The sequence below is a fragment of the Taudactylus pleione genome, unplaced genomic scaffold (assembly GCF_031769625.1).
Source record: "Taudactylus pleione unplaced genomic scaffold, aTauple2 ptg001449l, whole genome shotgun sequence".
NCBI lineage: Eukaryota > Metazoa > Chordata > Amphibia > Anura > Myobatrachidae > Taudactylus > Taudactylus pleione.
Genome location: NW_028285848.1, coordinates 357,501 through 370,971, shown reverse-complemented (window position 1 = coordinate 370,971; position 13,471 = coordinate 357,501). Strand labels below are relative to the sequence as shown.

The window sequence follows — 13,471 nt, the reverse complement described above, 5'->3', positions numbered from 1 at the left end:
TCCCTTTTTGTCTCTACATTCATTCATTTTTTACATTTCTCAGATCGCGCCTATGTGATTTCATTCAATCCAGACAGAGCACTACGGTCCCCTAGAATTAGGTTTATAAAGCTATAACTCTGTGTCATTACATAGAACACAAAGGAGCCGGCATGCTGTGCCATTCCTGTGCCTCAGGTATCTCCCTGAGCTGTGCGAGGTGTAGGCTCTGATATAGGCTATAGGGGTCATCCGCCTTCAGATGAACTTTATTACCTCACTGCACGTCCTCGTGCAACTTTTACTAAGCAGCCTGGTGCAAGGCAATAGATGGCAGCCAAAATAATATCATGTAATGTATTTGCGGGCCAGTGCATGGGGGTAACGTTAAATATATAGTCATAGAGAAGAGAGTTTGCCATAATAAATTAATTGGCAAGGAAATTAAAAAAAATAAAAATAAGCTTCACCTATCCCGGACGATCCCAAAAACAAGAAGACCAAGGGGTGTTCCTCATCGTACCAGCCGTTCTCCTTCCTGCGGATGGCTTGAGATTCAGATCACAATATGGAGGGAGAAGAAAGGAGGAAAAAAAAAAGAAGACGCTTATAAATCAATGACAGAGAAGCAAGTCTAATTATCACTAAGTATACGCAATGTTTTACTGCTCTGCTCTCACTCAAAAGTCCTCAGGACCATTAGAGGAAGTAATCTGATTAGCTGGCAGTGCCCCGAGAGGAGGCTAAATCAGATTAGTATGGATATGGAAGGCTGCCCAGAGCCCGGCTCAGATAAACTTTTCCTGGATGTGCACTCAGGGTTGCCAGGGAGACGCGGAGTGGAGGGTGCGGAGAGGGGAGCGGGGTGAGTGGCGGGGTCACGTTAGAAGCCTCTCCTTTGGAATGACTTACAGCGAGGGTCTGTTTGTCTCTCAGAGATCTGGATGGTACCCCCCCCAAGGTCACAGCGACCTTCACCCACAGAGCTTACCATCCAAATCTCGTCAGCAGTAGGGGAAGGGGGGAGGGGGGGCTGGTATGAGAATGTGGGGGTCAGGGCGGAGTGGAGGAAAGGCGAATATCACAACGCATTGTATATACAGCCCTGTACGCCTGTCTCAGTATACAATATCACTGTACCTCATCCAATTATAGGCAACGAGGGAGGAACCAACAATATAATGTATATTTACTAAATATTTCTACACAATGTTTCACAATTTCTTTATACAGTTTAAAACTTAACGTTTACGGACGACAGGCCAAATGCTCAGTAACGTCACTGCACTACACAGACTAATAGTTACACATACAAAGGGGTATTACTGTCACTGCATTACACAGACATAGTTACACATACAAAGGGGTATTACTGTCACTGCACTACACAGACATAGTTACACATACAAAGGGGTATTACTGTCACTGCACTACACAGACATAGTTACACATACAAAGGGGTATTACTGTCACTGCATTACACAGACATAGTTACACATACAAAGGGGTATTACTGTCACTGCACTACACAGACATAGTTACACATACAAAGGGGTATTACTGTCACTGCATTACACAGACATAGTTACACATACAAAGGGGTATTACTGTTACTCATTACACAGACATAGTTACACATACAAAGGGGTATTACTGTCACTGCATTACACAGACATAGTTACACATACAAAGGGGTATTACTGTCACTGCATTACACAGACATAGTTACACATACAAAGGGGTATTACTGTTACTGCATTACACAGACATAGTTACACATACAAAGGGGTATTACTGTCACTGCATTACACAGACATAGTTACACATACAAAGGGGTATTACTGTCACTGCATTACACAGACATAGTTACACATACAAAGGGGTATTACTGTCACTGCATTACACAGACATAGTTACACATACAAAGGGGTATTACTGTCACTGCACTACACAGACATAGTTACACATACAGAGGGGTATTACTGTTACTGCATTACACAGACATAGTTACACATACAAAGGGGTATTACTGTTACTGCATTACACAGACATAGTTACACATACAAAGGGGTATTACTGTCACTGCATTACACAGACATAGTTACACATACAAAGGGGTATTACTGTCACTGCATTACACAGACATAGTTACACATACAAAGGGGTATTACTGTCACTGCACTACACAGACATAGTTACACATACAAAGGGGTATTACTGTCACTGCATTACACAGACATAGTTACACATACAAAGGGGTATTACTGTTACTGCATTACACAGACATAGTTACACATACAGAGGGGTATTACTGTCACTGCATTACACAGACATAGTTACACATACAGAGGGGTATTACTGTCACTGCATTACACAGACATAGTTACACATACAGAGGGGTATTACTGTTACTCATTACACAGACATAGTTACACATACAAAGGGGTATTACTGTCACTGCATTACACAGACATAGTTACACATACAGAGGGGTATTACTGTCACTGCATTACACAGACATAGTTACACATACAGAGGGGTATTACTGTTACTCATTACACAGACATAGTTACACATACAAAGGGGTATTACTGTCACTGCATTACACAGACATAGTTACACAAACAAAGGGGTATTACTGTCACTGCACTACACAGACATAGTTACACAAACAAAGGGGTATTACTGTCACTGCATTACACAGACATAGTTACACATACAAAGGGGTATTACTGTCACTGCACTACACAGACATAGTTACACATACAGAGGGGTATTACTGTCACTGCATTACACAGACATAGTTACACATACAAAGGGGTATTACTGTCACTGCATTACACAGACATAGTTACACATACAAAGGGGTATTACTGTTACTGCATTACACAGACATAGTTACACATACAAAGGGGTATTACTGTCACTGCATTACACAGACATAGTTACACATACAAAGGGGTATTACTGTCACTGCACTACACAGACATAGTTACACATACAGAGGGGTATTACTGTCACTGCATTACACAGACATAGTTACACATACAAAGGGGTATTACTGTCACTGCATTACACAGACATAGTTACACATACAAAGGGGTATTACTGTTACTGCATTACACAGACATAGTTACACATACAGAGGGGTATTACTGTCACTGCATTACACAGACATAGTTACACATACAAAGGGGTATTACTGTTACTGCATTACACAGACATAGTTACACATACAGAGGGGTATTACTGTTACTCATTACACAGACATAGTTACACATACAAAGGGGTATTACTGTCACTGCATTACACAGACATAGTTACACATACAGAGGGGTATTACTGTCACTGCATTACACAGACATAGTTACACATACAGAGGGGTATTACTGTCACTGCATTACACAGACATAGTTACACATACAGAGGGGTATTACTGTTACTCATTACACAGACATAGTTACACATACAGAGGGGTATTACTGTTACTCATTACACAGACATAGTTACACATACAAAGGGGTATTACTGTCACTGCATTACACAGACATAGTTACACAAACAAAGGGGTATTACTGTCACTGCACTACACAGACATAGTTACACAAACAAAGGGGTATTACTGTCACTGCACTACACAGACATAGTTACACAAACAAAGGGGTATTACTGTCACTGCATTACACAGACATAGTTACACATAGAAAGGGGTATTATTGTTACTCATTACACAGACATAGTTACACATACAGAGGGGTATTACTGTCACTGCATTACACAGACATAGTTACACATACAGAGGGGTATTACTGTCACTGCATTACACAGACATAGTTACACATACAAAGGGGTATTACTGTTACTGCATTACACAGACATAGTTACACATACAAAGGGGTATTACTGTCACTGCATTACACAGATATAGTTACACATACAAAGGGGTATTACTGTCACTGCATTACACAGACATAGTTACACATACAAAGGGGTATTACTGTTACTCATTACACAGACATAGTTACACATACAAAGGGGTATTACTGTCACTGCATTACACAGACATAGTTACACATATAAAGGGGTATTACTGTCACTGCACTACACAGACATAGTTACACATAGAAAGGGGTATTACTGTTACTCATTACACAGACATAGTTACACATACAGAGGGGTATTACTGTTACTCATTACACAGACATAGTTACACATACAAAGGGGTATTACTGTTACTGCATTACACAGACATAGTTACACATACAGAGGGGTATTACTGTTACTCATTACACAGACATAGTTACACATACAAAGGGGTATTACTGTTACTCATTACACAGATATAGTTACACATACAAAGGGGTATTATTGTTACTCATTACACAGACATAGTTACACATACAGAGGGGTATTACTGTTACTCATTACACAGACATAGTTACACATACAGAGGGGTATTATTGTTACTCATTACACAGACATAGTTACACATAGAAAGGGGTATTACTGTTACTCATTACACAGACATAGTTACACATAGAAAGGGGTATTATTGTTACTCATTACACAGACATAGTTACACATAGAAAGGGGTATTACTGTCACTGCATTACACAGACATAGTTACACATACAGAGGGGTATTACTGTCACTGCATTACACAGACATAGTTACACATACAGAGGGGTATTACTGTCACTGCATTACACAGACATAGTTACACATACAGAGGGGTATTACTGTTACTCATTACACAGACATAGTTACACATACAGAGGGGTATTACTGTTACTCATTACACAGACATAGTTACACATACAAAGGGGTATTACTGTCACTGCATTACACAGACATAGTTACACAAACAAAGGGGTATTACTGTCACTGCACTACACAGACATAGTTACACAAACAAAGGGGTATTACTGTCACTGCACTACACAGACATAGTTACACAAACAAAGGGGTATTACTGTCACTGCATTACACAGACATAGTTACACATACAGAGGGGTATTACTGTTACTCATTACACAGACATAGTTACACATACAAAGGGGTATTACTGTCACTGCATTACACAGACATAGTTACACAAACAAAGGGGTATTACTGTCACTGCACTACACAGACATAGTTACACAAACAAAGGGGTATTACTGTCACTGCACTACACAGACATAGTTACACAAACAAAGGGGTATTACTGTCACTGCATTACACAGACATAGTTACACATAGAAAGGGGTATTATTGTTACTCATTACACAGACATAGTTACACATACAGAGGGGTATTACTGTCACTGCATTACACAGACATAGTTACACATACAGAGGGGTATTACTGTTACTCATTACACAGACATAGTTACACATACAAAGGGGTATTACTGTCACTGCATTACACAGACATAGTTACACATATAAAGGGGTATTACTGTCACTGCACTACACAGACATAGTTACACATAGAAAGGGGTATTACTGTTACTCATTACACAGACATAGTTACACATACAGAGGGGTATTACTGTTACTCATTACACAGACATAGTTACACATACAAAGGGGTATTACTGTTACTGCATTACACAGACATAGTTACACATACAGAGGGGTATTACTGTTACTCATTACACAGACATAGTTACACATACAAAGGGGTATTACTGTTACTCATTACACAGATATAGTTACACATACAAAGGGGTATTATTGTTACTCATTACACAGACATAGTTACACATACAGAGGGGTATTACTGTTACTCATTACACAGACATAGTTACACATACAGAGGGGTATTATTGTTACTCATTACACAGACATAGTTACACATAGAAAGGGGTATTACTGTTACTCATTACACAGACATAGTTACACATAGAAAGGGGTATTATTGTTACTCATTACACAGACATAGTTACACATAGAAAGGGGTATTATTGTTACTCATTACACAGACATAGTTACACATACAGAGGGGTATTACTGTCACTGCACTACACAGACATAGTTACACATACAGAGGGGTATTACTGTCACTGCATTACACAGACATAGTTACACATACAGAGGGGTATTATTGTTACTCATTACACAGATATAGTTACACATAGAAAGGGGTATTACTGTTACTCATTACACAGATATAGTTACACATACAAAGGGGTATTACTGTTACTCATTACACAGACATAGTTACACATAGAAAGGGGTATTATTGTTACTCATTACACAGAGATAGTTACACATACAAAGGGGTATTAGTGTTACTCATTACACAGACATAGTTACACATAGAAAGGGGTATTACTGTTACTCATTACACAGACATAGTTACACATAGAAAGGGGTATTACTGTTACTCATTACACAGACATAGTTACACATACAAAGGGGTATTACTGTTACTGCATTACACAGACATAGTTACACATACAGAGGGGTATTACTGTTACTGCATTACACAGACATAGTTACACATAGAAAGGGGTATTACTGTTACTGCATTACACAGACATAGTTACACATAGAAAGGGGTATTACTGTTACTCATTACACAGACATAGTTACACATACAAAGGGGTATTACTGTTACTCATTACACAGACATAGTTACACATACAAAGGGGTATTACTGTTACTCATTACACAGACATAGTTACACATAGAAAGGGGTATTACTGTTACTCATTACACAGATATAGTTACACATACAGAGGGGTATTATTGTTACTCATTACACAGATATAGTTACACATACAGAGGGGTATTATTGTTACTCATTACACAGACATAGTTACACATAGAAAGGGGTATTACTGTTACTCATTACACAGATATAGTTACACATACAGAGGGGTATTACTGTTACTCATTACACAGACATAGTTACACATACAGAGGGGTATTACTGTTACTCATTACACAGACATAGTTACACATACAAAGGGGTATTACTGTCACTGCATTACACAGACATAGTTACACAAACAAAGGGGTATTACTGTCACTGCACTACACAGACATAGTTACACAAACAAAGGGGTATTACTGTCACTGCATTACACAGACATAGTTACACATACAGAGGGGTATTACTGTCACTGCATTACACAGACATAGTTACACATACAGAGGGGTATTACTGTTACTCATTACACAGACATAGTTACACATACAAAGGGGTATTACTGTCACTGCATTACACAGACATAGTTACACATATAAAGGGGTATTACTGTCACTGCACTACACAGACATAGTTACACATAGAAAGGGGTATTACTGTTACTCATTACACAGACATAGTTACACATACAGAGGGGTATTACTGTTACTCATTACACAGACATAGTTACACATACAAAGGGGTATTACTGTTACTGCATTACACAGACATAGTTACACATACAGAGGGGTATTACTGTTACTCATTACACAGACATAGTTACACATACAAAGGGGTATTACTGTTACTCATTACACAGATATAGTTACACATACAAAGGGGTATTATTGTTACTCATTACACAGATATAGTTACACATACAGAGGGGTATTATTGTTACTCATTACACAGACATAGTTACACATAGAAAGGGGTATTACTGTTACTCATTACACAGACATAGTTACACATAGAAAGGGGTATTATTGTTACTCATTACACAGACATAGTTACACATAGAAAGGGGTATTATTGTTACTCATTACACAGACATAGTTACACATACAGAGGGGTATTACTGTCACTGCACTACACAGACATAGTTACACATACAGAGGGGTATTACTGTCACTGCATTACACAGACATAGTTACACATACAGAGGGGTATTATTGTTACTCATTACACAGATATAGTTACACATAGAAAGGGGTATTACTGTTACTCATTACACAGATATAGTTACACATACAAAGGGGTATTACTGTTACTCATTACACAGACATAGTTACACATAGAAAGGGGTATTATTGTTACTCATTACACAGAGATAGTTACACATACAAAGGGGTATTAGTGTTACTCATTACACAGACATAGTTACACATAGAAAGGGGTATTACTGTTACTCATTACACAGACATAGTTACACATAGAAAGGGGTATTACTGTTACTGCATTACACAGACATAGTTACACATACAGAGGGGTATTACTGTTACTGCATTACACAGACATAGTTACACATAGAAAGGGGTATTACTGTTACTGCATTACACAGACATAGTTACACATAGAAAGGGGTATTACTGTTACTCATTACACAGACATAGTTACACATACAAAGGGGTATTACTGTTACTCATTACACAGACATAGTTACACATACAAAGGGGTATTACTGTTACTCATTACACAGACATAGTTACACATAGAAAGGGGTATTACTGTTACTCATTACACAGATATAGTTACACATACAGAGGGGTATTATTGTTACTCATTACACAGATATAGTTACACATACAGAGGGGTATTATTGTTACTCATTACAGAGACATAGTTACACATAGAAAGGGGTATTACTGTTACTCATTACACAGATATAGTTACACATACAAAGGGGTATTACTGTTACTCATTACACAGACATAGTTACACATACAAAGGGGTATTACGGTTACTCATTACACAGACATAGTTACACATACAAAGGGGTATTACGGTTACTCATTACACAGACATGCTAGGTGTATCATTAAACGCAGCCATTGTTCCTTTCGTAGCGGGAGGTCACTAAGTCGGTAACAGGTCTCTTCCTGCAGGTTATGTTACTAATCGTTACAATGGTACCTGAAGCCTATTCCCAGGTGATAGAAGACTATCTGATGTGTATACATTAACCGTCCAGATCGGTTTCACCTATAAATAGCTACACCGGCGCGGTAATATTAGGCGATAAATATCTTTACCCCACTCTCTGCCCACAATCAGACAGGAAGACGTGTAGGTAACTTACTGTAAGTTTATTATTTTTGTATGAAACAGATTTAGCATTTTTGGGTCAAATAAAACCAATAACCCAAAATTAGAAAAATATCGGCATTTACCCTTATAGAGTAAATGGGTCGTTTGCGCTAAATGTTTCTATTCTGGGAGAAAGTGTTTTCAGGTATGTTCTTCTCATTACAGTGATTTCCTATTTAATATTGTACAATCATCCTAAATGGAAAACACTGGTGATTTGCCGCCATAAAACGCTAAACGCTCAGTAATGGCGGCTGACACCTGCGCAAACTCCCCACATTGAGCTGCCAGGAGAGCGGTCGCCGTGTAGACGGCTGCGATGTGTTTTTTCTGCTCACTGGAAATTACAAGACAAAGAAACAAATCTCTCCCCCCCCCCCCCACAGGAAGACTCGCGGCCGAGGGGGAACTGGTTTTATATTATACATCTGTATCATTGTGATCGCACGGGGCCCTACAGCTCTCTATTGAACGGATAAATCCTCTGTATTGTTTACACAAATCAATACCTCTGCAGTTATCAGGGCTGCGAGTGAGAGAAATTGGTTTCAGCCAATTTGTGAATGTAATAAATGTTGCTTCATCAAATCTATTCATTTGAGGGTGGGCGCGGGAGGTCCTGCGCTTGCATGCAGAGCTTAGGGTGGGAGAGGCTTCGCCCTGTCCATATTCACATGTGCATGTTGTCTGTATGTAGGTAAAGAATAGCAGAGGAGGCGCAGAGCCGTTACAGGATATCAATCATACGACAATGCAGGTCAGGCCGATGGGTGGCCCAGATTTGTCTTTTTGCAATAATGTCTCCCCCAGAGATGGTGATGGAAATAACTGGAAGGAGATTTCTCCCAGGCTCCAAAGTGGCTGCCGGCTTGTTGTTTTCTGGCTCAGAGACATGAGATCTCAGGGGCCATCTGCCCACCTTGTGCTGCGTAAAGCCAGATGTCTCTGCTCTATGTACATAACATCAGACAGGTAATGTATCTCTCTCTGGAGCGAGGCGGGGGGTTAGTCACCCCCTCCTCTTGCATTACCCAGCATATACCTCACTATATCATTTGTTAAACCTCTCGTTGGACACTCCATGCTTCACGCAACCTCTAATGAGCATAAATATTCATCATCATCTATGGTACCCTGTGTGGGCAGACTGGTTACTGGAGGGTACCCCAACCTAGGCTGTGTACATGGGGGAAAGCGGTAGGCAGACACGGCAGCTGTCCGTGGTGCTAGGAGGCTGGAGAGCGCTACCATGCGCTAATACAGGTATATATAGAGAAGGAGGCATCACTAGCTCCATATGGGGTCACGTCCAGCCAGGGTGCAGGCTACGATCTCTGGCTATACTCCAACCTATGCAGCGAGTGTGAAGAGTTAATTCCCCCCCCCCCCCCCGTTCCTAACACCATGCACAGAAATGCCGTAATGTTATCAACACAGCGATCGGCTAATGAAAATCCTTCCCTTCCACTTAGCTGCGCCCACGCCAAAACGTACACGGACAGCTCCGATCTGCCTGGCGAGCGGCGATATCCCGCGGCTGCTGGGTGGAAATAAGGCACGTTCCCCGTAATTCAATCAGGGCCCACATAAAGAGAGCAGCCCTAATGTGCACTGACACCACCTGTGACAGGGACAGGCACCGACCATTCATCACAGGACAACAATTAGCTGCTGCAGCCTGCAGGCAGAGCCGGGGCCCTGGATAGGGCGACATGCACACCAGCAGAGTAATAATCGCTGCTGCACTATACATCAGTGCTGGGTATGACACAATACCAGTATGGATGCTGCAAGCTCTGCCGTACAGCACAAGTAACGCTGCTCAGGGACATACAATAACTACCCCGGGGTGCAGGATGTGGAGAGGTGACGGTGGTCCTACAGCTGAACAGGCGCCGCCATACGCTGAATACGCGCCATCATACACTGAACACGCGCCATCATACAGCTGAACAGGCGCCATCATACACTGAACAGGCGCCATCATACAGCTGAACAGGCGCCATCATACAGCTGAACAGGCACCATCATACAGCTGAACACGCGCCATCATACAGCTGAACAGGCGCCATCATACAGCTGAACAGGCGCCATCATACAGCTGAACAGGCGCCATCATACGCTGAACAGGCGCCATCATACGCTGAACAGGCGCCATCATACAGCTGAACAGGCGCCATCATACAGCTGAACAGGCGCCGCCATACGCTGAACAGGCGCCGTCATACAGCTGAACAGGCGCCATCATACAGCTGAAAAGGCGCCATCATACGCTGAACAGGCGCCATCATACAGCTGAACAAGCGCCATCATACAGCTGAACAGGCGCCATCATACAGCTGAACACGCGCCATCATACAGCTGAACACGCGCCATCATACAGCTGAACACGCGCCATCATACAGCTGAACACGCGCCATCATACAGCTGGACACGCGCCATCATACTACAGGCAAAGTAAGCCTGATGGAGCACCAATACAAATCACAGTGTGTACGGCAATAGGCGGAGGGGAGCAATGAGGGGGAGATATGAGCAACAAGTGCAAGTAGACCACTAGATAGTTGTGCCCTAATAAAAAATGTACATAGCTTACGTTTAGTATAAGAGTAGCGTAGGTATTAGGGTGGGCTTGGGTATGAAATTCAGACACCGGAAGCCTGAAATACCAGATTCCCGACGGGGCAGGTAACTATACTAACCCTACCCATCTCTCCACCCCCCATACCTAACCCCCCCTTAGGTGTGCCTAACCCTAAAACTCCCGGGGTGGTGCCTAACCCTAAGAACCCCCCCCGGGATCGCCTAAACCTAACCCTCCCCCCCGCGGCTAACAGCTAAGACTCCCCGCTTACCTTCGTATTGGGAAACCATATGCCGGGATTCCATCATCGGGCTAAAGATAGGCGTCGATATTTAGACGCCTATCTTAGTACTAAGTCGGAATTTCAACACCAGGATTCCGTCTGACTGCTTCCCGTGCATCAGTATTCTAATTACACCCCGTGAAGGTGTACCAGTGTGAGTAGTATAGGTGGGAGTAGGGTAGATGTGAGGGTGTACCAGTGTGAGTAGTATAGGTGGGAGTAGGGTAGGTGTGAGGGTGTACCAATGTGAGTAGTATAGGTGGGAGTAGGGTAGGTGTGAGGGTGTACCAGTGTGAGTAGTGTAGGTGGGAGTAGGGTAGGTGTGAGGGTGTACCAGTGTGAGTAGTATAGGTGGGAGTAGGGTAGGTGTGAGGGTGTATTAGTGTGAGTAGTATAGGTGGGAGTAGGGTAGGTGTGAGGGTGTACCAGTGTGAGTAGTATAGGTGGGAGTAGGGTAGGTGTGAGGGTGTACCAGTGTGAGTAGTATAGGTGGGAGTAGGGTAGGTGTGAGGGTGTATTAGTGTGATTAGTATAGGTGGGAGTAGGGGAGGTGTGAGGGTGTACCAGTGTGAGTAGTATAGGTGGGAGTAGGGTAGGTGTGAGGGTGTACCAGTGTGAGTAGTATAGGTGGGAGTAGGGTAGATGTGAGGATATATCCGTGTGAGTAGTATAGGTGGGAGTAGGGTAGATGTGAGGATATATCCGTGTGATTAGTATAGGTGGGAGGAGGGTAGGTGTGAGGGTGTACCAGTGTGAGTAGTACAGGTGGGAGTACGGTAGGTGTGAGGGTGTACCAGTGTGAGTAGTACAGGTGGGAGTAGGGTAGGTGTGGGGGTGTACCAGTGTGAGTAGTAGTATAGGTGGGAGGAGGGTAGGTGTGGGGGTGTATTAGTGTGAGTAGTACAGGTGTGAGGGTGTACCAATGTGAGTAGTATAGGTGGGAGTAGGGTAGGTGTGAGGGTGTACCAGTGTGAGTAGTGTAGGTGGGAGTAGGGTAGGTGTGAGGGTGTACCAGTGTGAGTAGTATAGGTGGGAGTAGGGTAGGTGTGAGGGTGTATTAGTGTGAGTAGTATAGGTGGGAGTAGGGTAGGTGTGAGGGTGTACCAGTGTGAGTAGTATAGGTGGGAGTAGGGTAGGTGTGAGGGTGTACCAGTGTGAGTAGTATAGGTGGGAGTAGGGTAGATGTGAGGATATATCCGTGTGAGTAGTATAGGTGGGAGTAGGGTAGATGTGAGGATATATCCGTGTGATTAGTATAGGTGGGAGGAGGGTAGGTGTGAGGGTGTACCAGTGTGAGTAGTACAGGTGGGAGTACGGTAGGTGTGAGGGTGTATTAGTGTGAGTAGTACAGGTGGGAGTACGGTAGGTGTGAGGGTGTATTAGTGTGAGTAGTACAGGTGGGAGTAGGGTAGGTGTGGGGGTGTACCAGTGTGAGTAGTAGTATAGGTGGGAGGAGGGTAGGTGTGGGGGTGTATTAGTGTGAGTAGTACAGGTGGGAGGAGGGGAGGTGTGAGGGTGTACCAGTGTGAGTAGTACAGGTGGGAGGAGGGTAGGTGTGAGGGTGTACCAGTGTGAGTAGTACAGGTGGGAGGAGGGTAGGTGTGAGGGTGTACCAGTGTGAGTAGTAGAGGTAGGAGTAGGGT

General features: G+C 42.5%; 1 protein-coding gene across 1 annotated transcript in view; it reads right to left on the bottom strand.

Annotated features, from left to right (window-relative positions):
- Positions 1-13,471, bottom strand: part of CLPB (ClpB family mitochondrial disaggregase) — a 125,501-nt gene that overhangs the window by 39,258 nt on the left and 72,772 nt on the right. Inside the window, exon 8 of the mRNA XM_088463790.1 lies at positions 450-527. Within this exon, the coding sequence (XP_088319916.1) occupies positions 450-527 (78 nt within the window). The remainder of the gene's footprint in view (positions 1-449; positions 528-13,471) is intronic.